Genomic DNA, 23,199 nt, shown 5'->3' with positions numbered 1-23,199 from the left:
TCACCCAGCATGGGTATATGTAAAATGACATCCCAAAACACATTCCCCACCTTCTCCTGAGTACGGAGATACCAGATGTGTGACACTTTTTTGCAGCCTAGGTGGGCAAAGGGGCCCATATTCCAAAGAGCACCTTTCGGATTTCACAGGTCATTTTTTACAGAATTTGATTTCAAACTCCTTACCACACATTTGGGCCCCTAGAATGCCAGGGCAGTATAACTACCCCACAAGTGACCCCATTTTGGAAAGAAGAGACCCCAAGGTATTCGCTGATGGGCATAGTGAGTTCATGGAAGTTTTTATTTTTTGTCACAAGTTAGTGGAATATGAGACTTTGTATGAAAAAAAAAAATAATAAAAAAAAAATCATCATTTTCCACTAACTTGTGACAAAAAATAAAAACTTCCATGAACTCACTATGCCCATCAGCGAATACCTTGGGGTCTCTTCTTTCCAAAATGGGGTCACTTGTGGGGTAGTTATACTGCCCTGGCATTTTCCAGGGGCCCTAATGTGTGGTAAGTAGGTAAATGACCTGTGAAATCCTAAAGGTGCTCTTTGGAATATGGGCCCCTTTGCCCACCTAGGCTGCAAAAAAGTGTCACACATGTGGTATCTCCGTACTCAGGAGAAGGTGGGGAATGTGTTTTGGGGTGTCATTTTACATATACCCTTGCTGGGTGAGAGAAATATCTTGGCAAAAGACAACTTTTCCCATTTTTTTATACAAAGTTGGCATTTGACCAAGATATTTATCTCACCTAGCATGGGTATATGTAAAATGACACCCCAAAACACATTCCCCAACTTCTCCTGAGTACGGCGATACCAGATGTGTGACACTTTTTTGCAGCCTAGATGCGCAAAGGTGCCCAAATTCCTTTTAGGAGGGCATTTTTAGACATTTGGATACCAGACTTCTTCTCACGCTTTGGGGCCCCTAGAATGCCAGGGCAGTATAAATACCCCACATGTGACCCCATTTTGGAAAGAAGACACCCCAAGGTATTCAATGAGGGGCATGGCGAGTTCATAGAAATTTTTTTTTTTTGGCACAAGTTAGCGGAAATTGATATTTTTAATTTTTTTCTCACAAAGTCTCCCGTTCCGCTAACTTGGGACAAAAATTTCAATCTTTCATGGACTCAATATGCCCCTCACGGAATACCTGGGGGTGTCTTCTTTCCGAAATGGGGTCACATGTGGGGTATTTATACTGCCCTGGCATTCTAGGGGCCCTAAAGCGTGAGAAGAAGTCTGGAATATAAATGTCTAAAAAATTTTACGCATTTGGATTCCGTGAGGGGTATGGTGAGTTCATGTGAGATTTTATTTTTTGACACAAGTTAGTGGAATATGAGACTTTGTAAGAAAAAAAAATAATAATTCTGCTAACTTGGGCCAAAAAAATGTCTGAATGGAGCCTTACAGGGGTTGATCAATGACAGGGGGGGTGATCAATGACAGGGGGGGTGATCAATGACAGGGGGGGTGATCAATGACAGGGGGGGTGATCAATGACAGGGGGGGTGATCAATGACAGGGGGGGTGATCAGGGAGTCTATATGGGGTGATAACCACAGTCATTGATCATGCCCCTGTAAGGCTTCATTCAGACGTCCGGATGCGTTTTGCGGATCCGATCCATCTATCAGTGGATCCGTAAAAATCATGCGGCCGTCTGAATGGAGCTTTACAGGGGGGTAATCAATGACAGGGGGGGTGATCAGGGAGTCTATATGGGGTGATAACCACAGTCATTGATCATGCCCCTGTAAGGCTTCATTCAGACGTCCGGATGCGTTTTGCGGATCCGATCCATCTATCAGTGCATCCGTAAAAATCATGCGGACATCTGAATGGAGCTTTACAGGGGGGTAATCAATGACAGGGGGGTGATCAGGGAGTCTATATGGGGTGATAACCACAGTCATTGATCATGCCCCTGTAAGGCTTCATTCAGACGTCCGGATGCGTTTTGCGGATCCGATCCATCTATCAGTGCATCCGTAAAAATCATGCGGACATCTGAATGGAGCTTTACAGGGGGGTAATCAATGACAGGGGGGTGATCAGGGAGTCTATATGGGGTGATCACCACAGTCATTGATCACGCCCGTGTAAGGCTTCATTCAGACGTCCGGATGCGTTTTGCGGATCCGATCCATCTATCAGTGGATCCGTAAAAATCATGCGGACGTCTGAAAGGAGCTTTACAGGGGGGTAATCAATGACAGGGGGGTAATCAATGACAGGGGGGTGATCAGGGAGTCTATATGGGGTGATCACCACAGTCATTGATCACGCCCGTGTAAGGCTTCATTCAGACGTCCGGATGCGTTTTGCGGATCCGATCCATCTATCAGTGGATCCGTAAAAATCATGCGGACGTCTGAATGGAGCTTTACAGGGGGGTGATCAATGACAGGGGGGTAATCAATGACAGGGGGGTGATCAGGGAGTCTATATGGGGTGATCAGGGGCTAATAAGGGGTTAATAAGTGACGGGGGGGGGGGGGGGGGGGGAGTGTAGTGTAGTGGTGCTTGGTGCTACTTTACTGAGCTACCTGTGTCCTCTGGTGGTCGATCCAAACAAAGGGGACCACCAGAGGACCAGGTAGCAGGTATATTAGACGCTGTTATCAAAACAGCGTCTAATATACCTGTTAGGGGTTAAAAAAAACACATCTCCAGCCTGCCAGCGAACGATCGCCGCTGGCAGGCTGGAGATCAACTCTCTTACCTTCCGTTCCTGTGAGCGCGCGCGTTCACAGGAAATCTCGCGTCTCGCGAGAGGACGCGCCGGCGCGTCCACCCAGAAGAGCAGGGCCGCCGCAAAGACGCAATCCTGCGTACGGCGGTCCTGAGGAGGTTAAAAGGAGTCCGTCATGTCATTTTCACCAATGTAACAGCATTGCCCCACAGAAGATTGCAAACACTTTCCAAACATACCTGTGTGCCCTTTGTGTCTGTATTCCATGTCCAGGAAAAGCATTCTCAGGGCTCACGACCGTATGTTTGGTCTGCATCTGATTCACACTTTTTGCGGACTGGATACGGACACATTCATTTCAGTGCTGTCCACATCCATATAATGTTCCGTGGCCCCGCAAAAAAAGATACAACATGTCCTATTCTTCTCCATTTGAGGACAAAGATAGGATATTTTGTTTACATGAAAAACTAAATAAATGGCAGCACGCACCCTCCTAAGCAGCTCTGCAAGTGGAGGCAACCAGTCCTACTCACATACTAGGAAAGGTTGCTGCAGGGATTTTAAATAATTCCCAGATAACCCTTTAAACCCTGTTGAAAAAATATAAGTGAAGACTGACTGGACTTCTGGAGCTGAAGGATTACTAGTGTTGAGTTGGGGACGCCCGGTGACCCGCCCCATAACACATCGATGAATGGATTTTTCTATATGATGACTTTAGGGCTACCAACTATGAAAGCAAGAAAACTCTGGGGCACGTTCCCCGGGGGTCCTGCAGCCTCCCTCCTCTAACCCGCAGTGTCCTAACTGGTGACAACAGTAGTAAAGCATGCAATGTAGCTGAACTAATGCAATATGGTACTGCCGGGGTTGACAGTAGAATTTAGGGAGTGGAAGAAAAAAAGAAAGATAGCAAGTGAAGCTGCATACTGCATATTACATACACACTGTGGAGGTATACACAATATTGTATATCTGAGTCTTGTAAGATATAAAATTACATCAGATTCTGCACTTATATGGTCAGAAAATCTTAACTTCACCAAACGTGACTTTCTTCTCCTTAGGAAACACATGCTGTTTTAAAACAGGAGAAAATGGCATATAACTAGTGACCTATCCACAACTGGAGTTTATAACCAAGGAACAGAAATTGTTATCAACTTTTTTAATACAAAAACTTCTGATGTAACCATTTTCTTCCCGGGGCAGCAGACGTATGCCTGTAAAAGATGGTTCCCTTGTTCAACTGTGTGTCATTAGCACGTGCCCGTGTACAGACATTTACAGTGATTTGCAGGAAGTTCCATATAGATGGCGGCACTGTGTGACCTGAGCACGAGCAGAAAGTCCATCAGTCAGGTAATCACAAGCTCTGATCTGTCTCCCTGTATTAGTAAATTCCATATGTCGGCTCATCAGAGTCCCGATATCGGTCCAAATATCTTAGAGGCTGAAGATGAGGAAATTTCACTTGTGGTGTATGATAAACTGGGGGGAACTGGTGATCAAAGATGGGTTCCTTCATATCTAGGAGGACAGAAGAAAAGCTGGTCATTCAATTGCATTGCACATATTTTCAGTAGCAGTAAATGGCGTCCCAATGTGATACTGTCATGAGGTAATGATTCTCCCTTGGTCTCGGACAATGTTTCATGTGAAAACAAAGACCTCCTTCAGAAAGGAAGAAAACTGCCCTCTAGTGCCAAAGATAGGCGGTTACCTGTAAGTCAGTGTGTGACTGTCTAATCCTTTAAAGACCGGCCTGTTTTGGTCCTTAAAGGGGTTGTCACTTGACAAACACTCCCCTATCCATAAGGCCCCTTTCACACGAGTGTGACGGATTAGGTCCGGATGCGTTCAGTGAAACTCGCACCATTTTGCAATCAAGTTCAGTCAGTCAGTTTTGTCTGCAATTGCGTTCAGTTTTTTCCACGCGAGTTTTGATGCGTTTTTCACGCTCGTGATAAAAAAAAAACTGGTTTACAAACAACATCTCAGCTAATTGCAAGATAAAGAATTTTCCAAAAAAGACGGTAAAGGCCACTTCTAACAGTAATGGCTACTCACATGAGATAAAAACCTTTTTGACTTGCAACAGTAAAAGTGTCATCTATTTGTTAACATGCCCCTGTAACAAACAATATGTTGGCCGCACTAAGAGACTCCTAAAAAAAAGGATCTCTGAACATGTGGCCAACATACACAAGGGGTATGAGAACCACACCGTATCTAGACATTTTAAAATGTGCCATAATAAAGATCCCACTGGCTTGAGTTATATAGCACTAGCCAAAGTAGAACCAGATTGGAGGGGTGGAGATCTGGTAAAAAAGATGTCTAGACTGGAATCGAAATTAATATTCGATTTCGGCTCATTGGCACCCAACGGGTTAAATGCAGATTGGGAATTATTTGGGTTCCTGTGAATGTGTCTCTTCCCCTCCCATGTAAACTTTTCATGGAGGACGTCTATAACCAATTAACATCTATGGTTGAAGCTATATTGGAGGAAAAATTATGTTTTTAATTGTTTTTATGAAATTTTTATATTTTTATAAAATTTATTTGACATTTATCTACTATTCACTATGTTGTACACTGAATTTAAGCAGCTTGAGTACAAAAAACGCAACTTGGCTAAAAAAAAAACTGCATGAGAAACGCATAGCAATCGCAGGTTTAAAAAATCCTGTTTCTTCATGCACCTGTGAGAGAAACATGATTGTGGTATAGTTCTCCTAGTTTTTTAGTTAAATTGGTGGTTTCATTGCACATTTTATCATATATTCTAAAGCTTAATATATTCCAGTACAACCTTTTATGTTTATGGCTGTAATCAGGAATAAACAATGATGCTAACACATACTATAGTGAAATGAAATATACTTATATTTCACAGCTAATCTGTTTGATATCCTATGTAAGCAGCTATGAAAGACACAAAAAACCGCAACTTGATAACAAAAACCGCACAGGAAATATATGGGAGTCATACCATGGAAATCCGGGTTTTACATCTACCTGAGAGTTATCACGATTCCGGTACAGCTTTTGACATGTACCCCAATTTGGAATATAAAAGGAGGAGGGGAAACAGGGCAAGGTTACCACTGAGGAAGGGGCCACGTCCCCGAAACGCGTATGGGCTACACCTTGCACCGGCATGCTGGCAGAGAATCTCCCCTGGATTTGATTAAAGTTCCTGGAACGAAAACTCTGGCGACACTTGACTTCACCGAGCGCAGAATTTGCTGACGATACTGGACACAGAGTCAGCTGATATCTACTTCATCACAGATCACAGAGTCGGCATCGGAAACGGGAAACGAGCGAGTGTAAGGTAACACTGAATGAGCAATTACAACTAGGTGGGACGCCACCCTGCTCACTGCATTGCACCCTCTGGTCTCTCCCGTTATATTGCAAAGACTGGTGACTTATATATATGCGCTAATAGAAGTTAGCCAGGATGAGAACTGTGAAAAATATATGAACCGGAACATAGGCAATTTATTTTAGGAAAGACTTAGGCGGTTTTCCATGGTTGGCTTTTAATTAGTGCTACATTCCCTGTAGGGCTGAAACGATTACTCGATTAAATCGAGTAATTCGACACAAAAAAAATCCTCGATGCAAATTTTTTGCATCGAAGATTCGTTTGTGTCATGTGACCACGGATCGGGAGTGAAGCGCTTGCTATTACTCCCGCTCCGTGGTCTCCTGCGGCGCTTGGAATACTTACCTTTCCAGCAGGCGGCCTCCGGACACTCCACAGTACGTCCATGGTCCCGCGCTGCTCTGACCTCCTGACGTACGCACGCCGTGACCCGACGCACTGTGTGACGTCAGGAGCAGAGCAGCGCAGAACGATGGAGTGTCGGCAGCGCCCCTGCTGGAAAGGTAAGTGGATGAAACCGAGGGGGTGGGGGCGCAACTAAGGCCAGGCGCCTGGAGTGCACAGCGTCATAGAAACCAGTGACGCTGTGCACTACGGGTGTCAGGAGGAGCATGGCAACAGAGCTGATGGCACAATGGGTCAGAGCTAATGGGGCAGAGCTGCTGATGGCACAAGGGGGCAGAGCTGCTGATGGCACTGGGGTGAGGGAGAGCTGATGGCACTGGGGTGAGGGAGAGCTGATGGCACTGGGGTGAGGGAGAGCTGATGGCACTGGGGTGAGGGAGAGCTGATGGCACTGGGGTGAGGGAGAGCTGATGGCACTGGGGTGAGGGAGAGCTGATGGCACTGGGGTGAGGGAGAGCTGATGGCACTGGGGTGAGGGAGAGCTGATGGCACTGGGGTGAGGGAGAGCTGATGGCACTGGGGTGAGGGAGAGCTGATGGCACTGGGGTGAGGGAGAGCTGATGGCACTGGGGTGAGGGAGAGCTGATGGCACTGGGGGATAGTGGAGCTGATGGCACTGGGGGGAACTGATGCACTTGGGCTGATCGCACAGTGGGGAACAAAGGGTGTTGGGGGCTAATGGCAGGGCGTCTGAGTTTTTATAAAGGAAAACAGTATTATTTTTTTCTTATTAGATTACTCGATTAATCGTAAAAAATAATCGATAGAATACTCGATTACTAAAATAATCGTTTACTGCAGCCCTAATTCCCTGCTGCATTTAAAGAGGAATATACAATTTGTACAAAACGCACAATCAGTCTGCGGTTTATGTGGATGGACTTGAATCATCATTGTCTTTTGGTACATTTGTTGCACCACCTACCGCTGCTTGCTGCTATTTGATACTATTTATGCTATTTATGTTCTATTACTGTCATTTTATGCTGCTATGATATTATATATGATTTTAGATAATTGATTGTATTTTATTTAATAAATATCTCGTTTGTTGGCTACATATATAGAGTGCCTGGTCTACTTTTTACATTGATCTCTTAGCAACCAACACTGAAAAACGCATTGCATCCGCACTTGCTTACGGATGTAATGCGTTTTTTACTGAAGCCCCATTCACCTCTATGGGGCCAGGGCTGCGTCAAGAACGCAGAATATAGAACATGCTGCGTTTTTCACGCAACGCAAAACTGATGCATGAAAAAAAAAAATTCCGTGTGGGTGCTATGCGTTCACATCACGCAGTGCACCCGAGCGGAAAACTCGTGTGAAAGGGGCCTAAGGAATCCAAACGCTGAGGAGGAAATAATAAAAAAATAAAAATTTCCACCTTTTTTTTTTTTAAATATTTTTATTTCCCTGATATTTACTGTACAGTTAAAAAAATATATATATAAAAAAAATAATATATATATTCTACAGGTCGGTATGAATGTCAATACCAAATACACTCCTCAATACTGAAATTGCAAGGACAAGCCGTAAGATCATGCAATTCGAGGAAGAGACCTTTGCTTATCACTCCGTTAGATCGCTACCTTCCTAGGGTGAGATGTCAGCGCTGTTCAACATTGTGTGTTTGGTGGTTCGGAGAACGACAACGAACCAGAATGACAGCAAGGGGTGAACCTTTGTACGGATGTATCGTCTGACAAGAAGAATAGCGCGCAGTGATCTATTCTGTACTGCAAGTGGAATCGGACATCACATCCCAAGCCTAGGGCGGCCAACAGTGTCTACACAAACCATCAGAAGGTGTTTGCACATCATTGAGCTACAAGCCAGATGTTCAGCTACAGGTTCTCCACTGACCTCATGCCACCGCTCTCTAAGGCTATCATAGTACTAGGCAATGGAGGCTGGAAAGGAGATCTATCCTCTTCAATGAGGATCCTGCTTTTGGCTTGGATGCAATGATAGCCGGATATTGGTCTGGAGATCACGTGGGCTACTTCACCCCTCTAGTCTTCATTTCAGGTACATTAACAGCTCAGCATTACATTGATTTGGTCATGGAATCAGTGGTATGGACATTTCTCCAGTAACCCAGAAGCCGTTTTTCAAAATGACAACACCAGACCACATGTTACTTATGTTACTGTGAGCAGCCTGCGTGAACTAAACATGCTACATGGCCTGCAGCATCTCCAGACTCGTGTCTCATCAAGCACATCTGGGACACCATAGGTCGGCAATTGCAAAGGGAGCTGTCAGCAGCAGATCTTGATGATTTGCGTGCCCAAGTGCATTCAGCGTGGGAGAACATTCCTCAGACAATTTGCATATCATTAGCACGTCTATCGATTCTGTGATTTTCAGAATTCCATGGCTTTTCCTTCTTGGTGTTGCATTTTCAAGCTTGAGGAGTGGATGTATGATATTACTAAATCTTACTACTTTTGTACAATAAAAACCTTTACCAATAAAACAAAAACAACTTTTGGGTCGCTGCATTCCAAGGGAATGTTTATAACTTACTTTTTAGTCAATGTAATCATGTGAGGGTTTGTTTGTTGCAGGACCAGTTTGGGCTATATCTAATATATTGATAATTTTTTTGGGGAGGGGGAGAGGAAAAAAACATCAAATTTACTATGTTTTTTTCACACCATGCAATATAAATAAGTAACTCTATTCTATGAATCCTTATGATTGCAGCAGTACCAAATTTGTATTTTTTTTATGGTGAACTATTAAAAAAAAAAAAAAAAAAAAAATTATATAGGGTACCAGTTTTTTTTTTTTTTTTTTTCATTTTTCTTCCCTATTTTCCGTGAGCCATAACTTTTTTATATTTCCAGTCACATAGCTGTATGAAGGCTTATTTTTTGCGGGACAAGTTGTACTTTCTCATGCCACAGTTAATTATGGCATAAAATGTAGTAGGAAGCGGGAACAAAAATTCCAAATGGGGTGGAATTGGAAAATAACCGCAATCCCTCCACCGTTTTACTCGTTTTGTTCTCACGGCGTTTTGTTTACGGCAAAACCGACCCATGCCCTTCATTCACCATATTCTGACCCCCATAACTTTTTTATACTTATGTCTACTAAGCTGTTTAGGGGTTATTTTTTTGCGGGACAATTAACAGTTTTTATTGATAGCATTTTGGAGTGTGCATGACTTTTGGATCACATTTTATTTCATTTTTTTGGGGTAAGAGAAGCAATGAAAAAATGGCAAATCGGCCATTTTGACCATTTTTTTCCGTTACGGCATTCGCCGTTTTGTATTTTTTATTTTAATATTACGGGCGTTTTCGGTCGCAGTGATACCCAGGATGTTTATATTTATTGTTATTTAGGATTTTAACTTTTATATTTTTTATCATCATTTTAACGCTCATAAATGACCTTACAAATGATGTTTGTTTGTTTTTTGACCTATAAGGGATTTTTACAAAATGACAATTTCTTTGCATTTTGCTTATTTCTTATGTTGGCCTGCCATCTGGTGGCCAAAATAAGAATTGCAGCATTAATGCTCTGAATTTCTTCATAGAGACTCAGCGCATGTACTAAAGTCCCGTTTTTGCGCATTCAGGTGCTGTGATCTCACTTGATCACGGCATCTAAAGCATTTAATTACCGCCATCGGCATTACTGCCGGTTGCTGTAATTAGCCGCAGGTCTCTGCTGTTTGAAACAGCAGAGACTTGCCGGCCATGACGCCCACTGCACGCGCGAGTGGTACATGTACAGCACTGGTAGCGAAAAGATAAAAAAAAAAAAAAAAGGTTTTATGTATTTTGTGTTTTTTATGGGGGTATACTTTTTGTTAAAATGTACTGACTAACAACGTAATAGACATCAGCCCCGGCCTAATAGGCGATTACTAAGTGCAGACATGGGGAGTTGTTGGTAGGCTGCCATCAGAACCCTTCAACTATGTTGTGGTGGGCTGAGAGTGAGTCTGCCCCCTCTGTGAAACACCTTTGATGCAGCGGTCTTTATTGACCATGGCATCTAAGGGGTTAAATGGTGACGACTGGAGGTTTTTCTGACCTCTGCCATTAGTGCGGGGCTATGGACGAATATTACAGTCATTGGCTCACTCCTGACTGCACTGGCACAGCTGTTGTGCCAGCGGAATAGCAGTATCACTATGCTCATCCTGATGCCTGCTGCTCAGGACATGCATACTTAGCTTACGACTAATTCTGTCATGTGTTACTCAGGCTACAATCGGGTTTAGTTTGTAGTCTGTAACCAATGAGACAATGGTCATGGTTGCAAAATTACACACTCCCTTTAACTACATGTACAATGAGAGGTTATACCCTTTTCCACTACACTCTCGCCGTGTTCAGAAAATTCAACTGGAGCTACAGGAAATACAGCAGCAGCACACAGCGCTCCTGTACTCACCGCAGACCAACTGCTCTCTGTCTACACCAATACACTGTAACAACTCCATCTGCGTGAAAGGAAGACAACCGTTTTGATGCAGTACCTACTGGACTAGAAACAAATTGCAATTCCCTTCAGAAAGCCGAGAACGTGAGAGAAGTTCTGGGATCGGCACTTTGCACTTACGGAGTATATTGTGGAACACATTGGTCACGCTGTCGTCCCATGCACACTGGAAGAAGGCCAGGCCTGCTGGGGTCATCTTGTCCTCGTACTTTCTGTAGAAATCCAAAGTCTTGAATGTTCTTAACTTCAGGCTGTGACTGTAAGACATTTACAAATTAGGCTACTTTCACACCTGCGTCCGGTGCGGATCCGTCTTGTATCTGCACAGACGGATCCGCGCCGATAATGCAAACGCTTGTATCCATACAGAACGGATCCGTTTGCATTATTCTTTAAAAAAAAAAAGTCGAAGTCAAGACAGATCTGTCTTGACTTACATTGAAAGTCAATGGAGGACGGATCCGTTTTCAATTGCACCATATTGTGTCAGTGAAAACGGCTCCGTCCCCGTTGACTTACATTGTAAGTCAGGATGGATCCGTTTGGCTCCGCATCGTCAGGCGGACACCAAAACGCTGCAGGCTGCGTTTTAGTGTTCGCCTTAAAAGCGGAACGGAGACCAAACGCAGCCAAACTGATGCATTCTGAACGGATCCTTATCCATTCAGAATGCATTGGGGCTGAACTGATCCGTTTTGGGCCGCTTGTGAGAGCCCTGAAACGGTTCTCACAAGCGGACCCAAAAAACGCCAGTGTGAAAGCAGCCTAAACAATCTAAATAAAACCAGGAGCATCACCTTAAAATAAAAAAATGTTTTACCAAGGGTTTGGACGCAACTCATCCTTGAAATCAATGCGTTGTTCTTGCTTGAACAGGATGAATATGTATCTGTGGGATCCTGTGCCTTTAGCAGGAAATGCGGGGAAGTAGTGACACAGCTCTTCTCCAGAAAATACTGCGTTACCAGGAATGTTACCTCTACAGAAAACCAAACACCACATCAGAATAGAAGCGGCAGAGTGCAATATAAGGAGCACATGAGACAGATACTCACACCAGCCAGTGCACATATTCCGAGTCTGTCTCCCTCAAGTGGCCATCTGGAAGTACAGCACAGAATTAAAGTGTGTTCATCATGAATCTTATCACTAGACATTAAGGGTCCACTCACACGTCCGCATGTGTTTTGCGGATCCACACAACACGTACACCAGCAATGTGCGTTTCGCATTTTGCGGACCGCACATCGCCGGCACTTAACAGAAAATGCCTATTCTTGTCTGCAATTGCGGACAAGAATAGGCATTTTCTATTTTTTCGGGATCAGAATTGCGGACCCGGAAGTGCGGGTCCGCATTTCCGGTTCCGGGCCGTACATCGTGCGGCCCCATAGAAATGAATGGGTCCGCAATTCCGTTCTGCAAAATGCGGAACAGAATTGCGGACGTCTGAATGGAGCCTTAGGAAATGCTAAAGTCACACAGAGCTCTGGATGCATAAAAGTCTCATATAAGTAACTGCTGGGAATGTCCAGAAGACCCTGAAACAATCTGGGGATGTTCATGGGATTTCCACTAAACTTCACCAGAATAATCACTAGGGAGATTGACTTGTCACATGTAGAGGCGCACATGCTCCTTAACCCCTTCTGGACCAAGACATTTTTCACCTACCTGACACGGCCTAATTTTGAAAATCTGACACTTTATGTGGTAATAACTTTGGAATGCTTTTACTTACCCAAACGATTCTGAGAGTTCTGAGTTGTGTTATCTAATCTAAGCAAACACCTTCAATTGCTTTTCAATGGCTTTTGTCTTAAGATAACGCGATGAGTTAAGAAATTTGAGTTGGAGTGCTGACCCTGCTACATCTGTACTTCATGTTACTGGTGAATTTTGGTCGATATGATTTATGGTAACTTTATTTATAAAACAAAATCTAAAATTTACAGGAAATTTGGAAAAATTTACAATTTTGGAAACTTGAATTTCTTTGCACTTTATACAGAAAGTGATACCTCACAAAATAGTTATTGCTTAACATTCCCCATATGTCTACTTTATGTTGGCATCATTTTGTAAATGTCATTTTATTTTTTTCGGACATTAAAAAGTTCAGAATTCTAGAAGCAATTTTTTAAATTTTCAAGAAAATTTCCAAAGTCAACTTTAAGGACCAATTGAGGTCTGAAGTTACTTCATGATAGAAACCGCCCATAAAGGACCCCATTTTAGAAACTACACCCCTCAAAACAGATTTTAGAAACGTTGTAAACCCTTTAGGTGCTCCACTGGAATTAAAGCAAAATGGTGGTGAAAATGTATTATACATTTTTTTTGTGCGCAGATTTTCCATTTTAATCCATTTGTCCTGTAACACAGCAAGGGTTAACAGAAAAACAAACCTGAATATTGATTACCCTGATTCCGCAGTTGGAGGTTTGCAAGGACCCACCGATCGCATGGCTCTTGCTTCTGCGAGTGTGTTCCGATATGGCAGATAGGTCACCAGTATCTAAACAGTGGGAGTCCTGGGTGTCGGACCCCCAACAATCAGATACTGATGACTTATTTAGAGGATATGTCATCACTAGTAAAATCTCGGAAAACCCCCCGTTTATTACCATGTGGATTAAAAGTACTTTTTTGTTCACAATGAAGGAACGGATTGTGTAGTACACAAAGCTTTTTCCCCACAAACCTGGATTGGTTAGTAATAGGGTCCACAGGGAACCTTCCTCTGCCTTGAATGAAACCTCTGGAGTGGCTGCAGCCTACAAGAAGATAAACCATCAGTCAGGTACTTCTCCAAGTTAAGCTAGGTTCACATCTGTGGCCAAATTGGGTATTCTGTTCCAGCATAGCAACAAAATCACCAGATAAGGCATTCGCCGGGAACCGCCGTCACCTGATGGATCCCATTTTCTATAATGGGGTCTGTTGGATTTCCAGCATGAACACAGGCATTCTGCTGGACAACACACGGACACATGCAGCGGTATTTTGTCCTTTCTTTTACCAGTTTGCAGTGGAAGCTCCTGCCAGAACCTCTATTGCAGATGTGAACCCAGCCTTAGGAGTCTAATATTAGAGCATGATATATGGAAGCCAACCTCTTTCGGAGTAACTACATTGCCGTAGTAAACAGGCATCACTGCATCCTCTTCTGTGTTGTACTGGACTCTTAATGTGACCCTAGGAACAAATGTGGCTTCTCCAAAAAGATCCTGGTACACTCCATAATGCTCTGCCACTCTCTGTATGTGACTGGGGCCACTTGTCCTTTCCCACTCTGCCCGAACTTCATCCAAGGGAATAAGCACTGGGATGAGAAACAAAGAATCAGTGCCCTACTAGCAGAATGATTAACATAGTAAATCATAGTCGCATTATATTCAAAAAAGCTGTGAGTTCACAGGCATAACATCTCAATATCAGGTGGCACAGACAAATGGAAACATCCTAAATGCTCACAGTACAATCTAGTAACACTTGTCGCGCTCACTGGTAGACTTCCATAAGAAAGCAATATTATTACTTCTGTCTGTAGTGGGGATGGAAGTCAACTAATACTGCAGTTTGTCGGTGAAGTGATGGGTCATCGCCGCTTCCTCAGTTTACTGAATAGTGCTCATTGAGGTATACAGGAGAGGAGAAGGCGGAAGCCGTAATAAATTACTTCTGTCTTCTCTTCACTGACAGACAGCAGAGGACCTGACCTCCTTCTAGACTGTAGGAGCTCTAATCCTGTACCATTCATGTAAGGCACTCCAGCACTTGGCTGTGATCAGGTTTAAAAAACAAGTAAAACCCCCTTAAACAGCCCATCATAACTCATTCTGTAGAATGTAAGACAATATAGCTTCCTGCCCTGTCCATTAAACTGAAGTGCATTTCGCACGATATGATTGACAGTCACAAATCTGTTGTTATATGTAGATTTCTCTATGAAATGCTGTATGATCACATACACCTTGGGGGATAGGGGGGATTTATCAAGTCCGGCACTTTCTGCGCTGGTCTTGATATCCCCTGCACTGCCGAAGGATCCACCTAACTTATGACAAGGCTCAGGCCTAACCATAAATTAGACGCATCCTCAGGCAGCCCGTGCCCTAAACAGAAATGTACAACAGCTCAGAGTTGTCTTCATTCACACAGGAAAACCGGGGTAAATGAAGATAAATTTGTCATGGCTGTTGGGCACACTCTTTGCCGTCCTTGCCAGGCCTCCTTTTGCAAAAGTGTCGAGGACGGTGTAAAACGAGGGACTTGTGACTTTCACTAACACACAGCTTGCGACTTTGTGAAGCCATTTTTCTGGTGCAAGGGAGATGATTAATCTCTCCCTTTGTGTCTCCGGAATTAACAGTCCCTTTCGCATCAAGAAGAGCAGACTGGCCCTCATCAGACCTAGGGGATATAGTATTTGGGTTGATACTGTTACATAAAACTTACACTGGGCCTGAGTTATCAAAACAGATGCAAAGGAAGCGTTTGCAAAGTTTTAAAAGGCCTTTAAAATCTGGCAGCTGACCGGTTACGGTCTACGGGCCCTGCTTTTTTTTTTTACACTAGTTTTGAGAAGTGTCCCCCGCTATGTCACCCTCTTCTTACAGATATAAAATAGCGTGAGCACAGTATGGAAACTGTAGGAAGATTCCTCAGTGACGACATCTCTGAGTCACGGCCGTCTTTAATATTGATTGGACCCTGGGCAAGAATTTCCTTGGGCCCCCTGAAATGCTAAGGTCCATCTGTCTTCATGAGTGATTATCGCAGGGAAGGCAGGTTAGTTAGTGTACCCGAGCATTAGATTTTAAGACGCCTGTGGCCACTGCGGGGGCACAGGAGGCAGAAGCACAGCTCCCGCACAGCCCGTCTCCCCTTTTCAAATCGAAGATGGGTGGCCCTTAGCAACACTCATTTCAGAGAGCGCTGCTAAGGGCTATTTCAGCCAGTGTTCTACTAAAATTACACGTATGTATGGCAGTCCCAGTATCATAGTGCCATCCCCCCCCCCCCCACAAAAAAAGTGCCAGTATCAAGAGCCTCTCTCCCCCCCCCCCCCATGTCCCAGTATCATAAGGCCATCTCCCCCCCCTCCCCAAAAGTGCCAGTATCAAGTGCCTTTCCTCCCCCCCCCCCCATGTACCAGTATCATAGTGTCCTCTTCCCCCCCCCCCCCCCCCCCCAAAGTGCCAGTATCCTAGTGCCTCTCTCCTCCCCCCCCCATGTGCCAGTATCCTAGTGCCTCTCTCCTCCCCCCCATGTGCCAGTATCCTAGTGCCTCTCTCCTCCCCCCCATGTGCCAGTATCATAGTGCCTCTCTCCTCCCCCCCATGTGCCAGTATCATAGTGCCAAGCCCGCACCCCCCATGTGCCAGTATCATAGTGCCTCTCTCCTCCCCCCCATGTGCCAGTATCATAGTGCCAAGCCCGCACCCCCCATGTGCCAGTATCAGGTGCCAACCCCCCTCCTCCCCACATGTGACAGTATCAGGTGCCTCCCCATGTGCCAGATCCATGTGTATCATAGTGCCAACCCCCCTCCCCCCCATGTGCCAGTATCAAGTGCCTCCCACTCCCCCCATGGCAGGTATTAATAAAAAATAAAAAAAAACACACTTCTACTTACCTCCATGTCAGCGATGCAGCCTCTTCCTGTGTCCCACCCTGTATGTCCATATATGGAGTCAGTGCTTGTGTATTCTAATTTAGCCTGTATTTCAGAAAAGTTTCTGCTAGGATTCAAACCCACGACCTTCTGTATCAGAGGCAAAGCACCTAACCACACAGCCATAAGAGATGCCTTGCCACTGATTGAAAAAATATAAGACTTCTACTGTTATAGCTGGCTAAGTGTACAGCTATACACATGACAGCTGCCCAAACACACCCAGCTCTGCTACATCTAATACACATGACAGCTGCCCCAGCACACCCAGCTTTGCTACATCTATATATCTCTAAGTATTGCTATACAGTAGATAGATATATAGAGATATAGCAGAGCTGAGTGTGCTGGGGCAGCTGTCATGTGTATAGATGTAGCAGAGCTGGGTGTGTTTCGGCAGTTGTCATGTGTATAGATGTAGCAGAGCTGGGTGTGTTTCGGCAGCTGTCATGTGTATAGATGTAGCAGAGCTGGGTGTGTTTCGGCAGCTGTCATGTGTATAGATGTAGCAGAGCTGGGTGTGTTTTGGCAGCTGTCATGTGTATAGATGTAGCAGAGCTGGGTGTGTTTTGGCAGCTGTCATGTGTATAGATGTAACAGTGCTGGGTGTGTTTGGGCAGCTGTCGTGTATAGATGTAGCAGAGCTGGGTGTGTTTGGGCAGCTGTCATGTGTATAGATGTAGCAGAGCTGGGTGTGTTTGGGCAGCTGTCATGTGTATAGATGTAGCAGAGCTGGGTTTGCTGGGGCAGCTGTCATATATAGAGATATAGCAGAGCTGAGTGTGTTAGGGCAGCTGTCATGTGTATAGATGTAGCAGAGCTGGGTTTGCTGCGGCAGCTGTCATGTGTATAGATGTAGCAGAGCCGGGTTTGCTGCGGCAGCTGTCATGTGTATAGATGTAGCAGAGCTGGGTTTGTTGGGGCAGTTGTCATGTGTATAGATGTAGCAGAGCTGGGTTTGCTGGGGCAGCTGTCATATAGAGATATAGCAGAGCTGAGTGTGCTGGGGCAGCTGTCATGTGTATAGATGTAGCAGAGCTGGGTTTGCTGGGACAGTTGTCATATAGGGCTATAGCAGTGCTGGTGTGTTAGGGCAGCTGTCATGTGTATAGATGTAGCAGAGCTGGGTGTGCTGGGGCAGCTATCATATATGGAGACGTAGCAGTTCTGGGTGTGTTGGGGCAGCTGTCATGTGTATAGATGTACACTTAGCCACCTATAACAGTAGAAGTCTCATATTTTTTCAGTCAGTGGCAATGCACCTCTTATGGCTGTGAGGGTAAGTGCTTTGCTTCTGATACAGAAGGTTGTGGGTTCGAATCCCAGACACATCTCTGCCTCTCCTGAGGACGGCAATACAAATAACTATGCCTGAGCGTACATACCGTAGGGACGCAAGGGCAGGCCTGGGTCGGAGGTCGGGAGGAGGAGCTAGCATGGCACTGGCCGGCAGAGTAAGTAATTGTAATTGACAGACAAGTCCTTCACTAATGCGAGCTGCCCGGAGCCCCCAGGAGCAACTGGGCCCGGGGCAGCTGCCCCTTTTGCCCTGCGGCAAAGACGGCCCTGCTCTGAGTATTAAAAGGATCAAACAGCACCATGACTTTTCCTTTGATCTCTATGAAGAGCCCTGTTTCTGGAACGATCAGGCATACATAAAGAAACACCAAACCAGATGTCCTACATGAGCGCTGACGTGAGGCTTTTTCGAGCTCTGGGTTTTTGTGATTTCCTTTCAGCACTTCCTTCTGGGCCTTTAGTCTTTCTGTCACAGAAGAGGACACCCATGGGAAGCCAATGTCAACCTTCTGCACGCCTTCACCTAGAAGACATATTAAAAGTGGATTATTTCTTTTGAATCAGCAAAAAGAGCAGTGCTGAGTTTTCCCATTTCATGTCCATTAGGATAGGCCACCATTATTACATCAATGGGGGTCTGACTCATAATTGGACGGGGGCTGCAGCCTCTTCATGTAGTGACTGTGTGTGGTACTGCACATAGCCCACTGGGACGGGCTGCAGTACCAGATACAGCCATTACAGAATGTACCGAGCCCCTGGCACTATCTAAGGCTACTTTCACACTAGCATTTCTATTCTCCGGTATAGAGATCCGTCATAGGGGCTCAATACCGGAAAAAATGCTTCAGTTTTGTCCCCTTTCATTGTCAATGGGGACCAAACGGAACTGAACAGGACAGAATTGAGTGCTCCAAAATGCATTCCATTCTCATACCAGAGAGCAGCGTGCTGCGGTTTTCTTTCTGTCCTGGGATGCGGAGCAAGACGGATTTGTCATAACTCACAATGCAAGTCAATGCACGGATCCGTTTAACTCTGATATTATTTGAAACAATAGAAAACGGATCCGTTCCCCATTGACCTTCAATGGAGTTCATGACGGATCCATCTTGGGTATGTTAGAGATAATACAGCCGGATCCGTTCATAACGGATGCAGACGGTTGTATTATCAGTAACGGAAGCGTTTTTGCTGAACCCTGCCGGATCCCATAAAAACGCTAGCGTGAAAGTAGCCTAAGGGTCCATTCACACATCCGTATTGTATTGCGGATCCGCAATACACCCGGCCGGCACCCCATAGAAATGCCTATACTTGTCCGCAATTGCAGACAAGAATAGGACATGTTCTATTTTTTTCCGGAGTTGCGGACCGGAAGATCGGGGCCACGCTCCGGAAATGCGGATGCAGAGAGCACATAGTGTGCTCTCCGCATTCATTCCATCCCCATAGAGAATGAACGGGTCCGCACCCGTTCCGCAAAATTGCGGAACGGGTGCGGACCCATTTGCGGATGTGTGAATGGAGCTTAATAGTGATGCCCTATCCTACGAGCCCCGGACAGTATAGTTTTTCGTGAACCCTCTATTCTCTCCCAGCAGCCACTTGGATGCACAGTCCAGTAGGCATCAGTGTCAGGTCCAGTCCCGTCACATGAGTAGAGCCAAGCATCAGTCAGAAATCTGTTTTATTACCTTCATGCTGCACAATACTGATCCTTAGTATGAACTGTTTTAGCCAAACACATTTTCTCTATCCATACTGAAGCCGCCCGGTACACTGGGGGTAGGGGCCGGTAGTGACACTTTACCTTTGCTCGGGTACAGGAACTGCCTGTACGTCCTCCACCAGTTTGTTTTCTTGCTCTCTCGGTCAGCTTGTCGGTAATACTTTATGAAGCTGCGATACTTCTTCAGTGACTCCAAATCCTTATCCCTAAACTGGTCATTGGGAAGGGGGCCCAAAGGAGCGGCTCGGCGGCACAGAGCAGCTGGGGAGAGAATCCACATTATACATCTGTAGGGGTCACATCATGAACTTTCACTGGACATTGCAGCCATTACCGCTACTTCAGCCTCCACATTAGCGCTTGGCATAACAGCTTGTTCACATGTATGTGGTTTTTGCAGCTGAGGCGGGTTGGCCCCTTGATTATATATATACAGCGGGGTGGCCGGTGCACGCAAAGCCACCTCTCTAACAAAAACGTGGCACCCTAAGTTCTTGGGATTGTGGGAAATCCTAGCAGTCAGACTCCACCAATCAGATACGTCACATAAATTGTACAGAAATGTTAATTGAGGGAAAACCTCTTTACTGTAAACTGCTCATCAGGGCCTGTCCACATACAGCAGCACTGCTGCCGCTTTCCTTTGAGGCAAAACCAGGAGTGGATCTTTAAGGGATTTTCCAGGCTTTTAATATTGATGTCCTCAGGATAGGTCATCAATAGTGCTGAGCAAAGCGAGCTCCAGATGCTTCATCCAAAGTCGTTTTGTCCAAAATTTCGGATTAATACTGTACGGGGATTAGAATGTATGGGCTCTGATGAGCCGAAGTTCGTTATTCACAAAGTCGCGCGTTACTTCGTTGAACAACTTCGGTAGTTGATGTTTAATATGGAAAACCACTTTAAAACTTGAAACAGAACTCGGCTTTGGTTCCGAGGTACAAGTAAGAACCGAGGCAGAGTTCGGCTTCAAGTTTTAAAGTGGTATTCCATATTAAAAATCAGCAACCGAAGTTATTCAACAAAGTAACGCGCGTCTTTGTGAATAACGAACTTCGGCTCATCAGAGCCCATGCATCTCAGTATTAATCCAAAATTGATCGCTTCGCAAAACACAAGTCCTCAAAATCAGATTGGCGGGGGTCCGACACCTGGCACCCCTGCCGATCAGCTGTATGAAGAGAAGGCCCTCTCCCGTCTCTCTTGCCGTTTGCCATAGACATAGCAGTAGCGAGCAGGAAGAGAGACAGGAGACGGTGAGTGCCTTCTCTTCATACAGCTGATTGGCAGGGGTGCCAGGTGTCGGACCCCCGCCAATCTGATATTGATGACATACCGTGAAGATAGGTCATCAATATTAAAAGCCCTGAAAACCCCACACGTCCGTTGTTTCTTTCCTGGTCTGTTCCGTTTTTTGCTGAACAGATCTGGACCCATTCATTTTCAATGGGTCCTGAAAAAAAATCAGACATTGAGCTGTCCGTTTTTTTTCAGGACCCATTGAAAATGAATGGGTCCAGATCTGTTCAGCAAAAAACGGAACAGATCAGGAAAGAAACAACGGACGTGTGAATAAGGCCTTAAACAGTGAAAAAGTAGAAAGGATCATCTAGATCCGGGATGCCCAACCTACGGCCCTCCAGCTGTTTCAAAACTACAACTCGCCACATGCCCTAATAGCTGTAGACTGTTCAGGGATGCTGGGAGTTGTAGTTATGCAACAGCTGGACAGCCGTAGGTTGGGCATCCCTGATCCTTTATTCAGGTGGGAGATAAGCAGCCGCTGGAGAAATCTGCCAGCGACTTCTGCCCCTCACCCTATTAGGGAAGTATGCATGTCTATGGGAAGTCAGGAGGAACAGTGGTTCGTCATCCCCTTTAGGCTCTGTTCACATCTGCTTTTGCAGCTCGGATTTTGTCATATTTGACAGGAAAAACAGCAGTTTATGCAGCAGTATTTATCCCATTAAAATGTCGGTCACTTTGTCGCCAGTGGTATCTGTCATTCCACAGATCAGAGTATGTGATGTGATGGGGTCTCCCCAGTCCCACCTGTCTGCATCCAGGGCAACAAAGAACAGAGCGGAGGCCGTGCATGCTCCGAGCTCAGCCGTTTCTCCCATAGACGTGAATGGCGGGAGCTGCACACAAGCATGACGTCCACCTCTCCGCTCAGTTCCTGACTGGACGCAGTGGCGAGGTGCTGCCTTACCATGTGTGAGGGGGGCATCAAGGGACCCACATTCTGGAGGCAGGACCCGCAGCCATCAGACATTTAGAACATATCTTGTGGATATGCCACAAATTTCAGAGACTGGAGTACCCCTTTAATGGAACTGCACATTACGGCCCCCTAGACAGAGATCTGGAATGTGGCCGGGTACTGTCATTAGGCACTGTTCACATTACATCAAGGACTGCCGTTAGATGTATACATGGGGGGTATTTCCTGGCATATACCTCCAACAAATCCAACAGTATAGATTTAAATGGGCACCGATCGCCCTAGAGTCTCATTATGTGGTCCACCACGTTACTCCATACAGCTAACGCAGGGCCTTGTTTTGGCCTTACTGGGGCCTATGAATATGAAATATATATGGCGAGTATATTTATAAGGCATCTGTCAGCAGTTTTGTAGCTATGACACTGGCTGACCTGTTACATGTGCACTTGGCAGCTGAAGGCATCTGTGTTGGCCCCATGTTCATGTTACCGCATTACTGAGAAGAATGATGTTTTATTATATGAAAATGAGCCTCTAGGAGCAACGGGGGCAATGTGGGCACATATGAACATGGGACCAACACAGATGCCTTCAGCTGCCAAGTGCACATGTAACAGGTCAGCCAGTGTCATAGCTACAAAACTGCTGACAGTTTCATGTGCACTTGGCAGCTGAAGGCATCTGTGTTGGTCCCATGTTCATATGTGCCCACATTGCCCCCGTTGCTCCTAGAGGCTCATTTTCATATAATAAAACATCATTCTTCTCAGTAATGTGGACACATATGAACATGGGACCAACACACAGATGTCTTCAGCTGCCAAGTGCACATGTAACAGGTCAGCCAGTGTCATAGCTACAAAACTGCTGACAGATGCCATTTACACGTGAGGGGAATGCCCCCTGCAAATCCAGCCTTATTACATGTATGGCGGCCACACTGTATTACACTGCCACTTCAGCTTGTGCCGCCCAGTGGTGCTCCTTTCCCTGACAATGTGCGGGTCATCCGACAACGACAGGCAGAAGACGCTCCGGTAACGTGTCTACAGCAGTTAATACAAGTATAATGGCCGCTGCCTCAGTCTTCACTTCCTCACCCGCTGTACTGAGAGTCCTCCCTGTCACCGGCCACACAGACCTTCTAGCCAAGGGCGCCGCCATGTTTCCTGGTCAGTGCGCCCAGAAGGAAGGGGCGGAGAAACAGTTACCAGATTACCAATCAGCGTGCGAGTGTTGTGAAAAACAACCAATAGGAAGTCA

The 23,199-nt window shown here is 45.4% G+C and overlaps 1 protein-coding gene across 1 annotated transcript; it reads right to left on the bottom strand.

The window, feature by feature from the left end:
• Positions 1-3,717: 3,717 nt before the first annotated feature.
• Positions 3,718-23,133, bottom strand: MRPL38 (mitochondrial ribosomal protein L38). Its single transcript, XM_040433043.1, has 9 exons — positions 23,037-23,133; positions 19,791-19,970; positions 18,363-18,500; positions 14,115-14,323; positions 13,703-13,775; positions 12,054-12,099; positions 11,819-11,977; positions 11,119-11,255; positions 3,718-4,250 (listed from the first exon to the last, which is right to left on the bottom strand). The coding sequence occupies exons 1-9, from the start codon at positions 23,098-23,100 to the stop codon at positions 4,114-4,116; spliced, it is 1,143 nt and encodes a 380-aa protein (XP_040288977.1). The 5' UTR covers positions 23,101-23,133; the 3' UTR covers positions 3,718-4,113.
• Between the last annotated feature and the right edge of the window lie 66 nt (positions 23,134-23,199).

This window comes from Bufo bufo, chromosome 5 (genome assembly GCF_905171765.1).
Source record: "Bufo bufo chromosome 5, aBufBuf1.1, whole genome shotgun sequence".
NCBI classification, from domain to species: domain Eukaryota; kingdom Metazoa; phylum Chordata; class Amphibia; order Anura; family Bufonidae; genus Bufo; species Bufo bufo.
The sequence above is the reverse complement of the archived record's forward strand: the minus strand, read 5'-3'. Positions and strand labels throughout refer to the sequence as shown.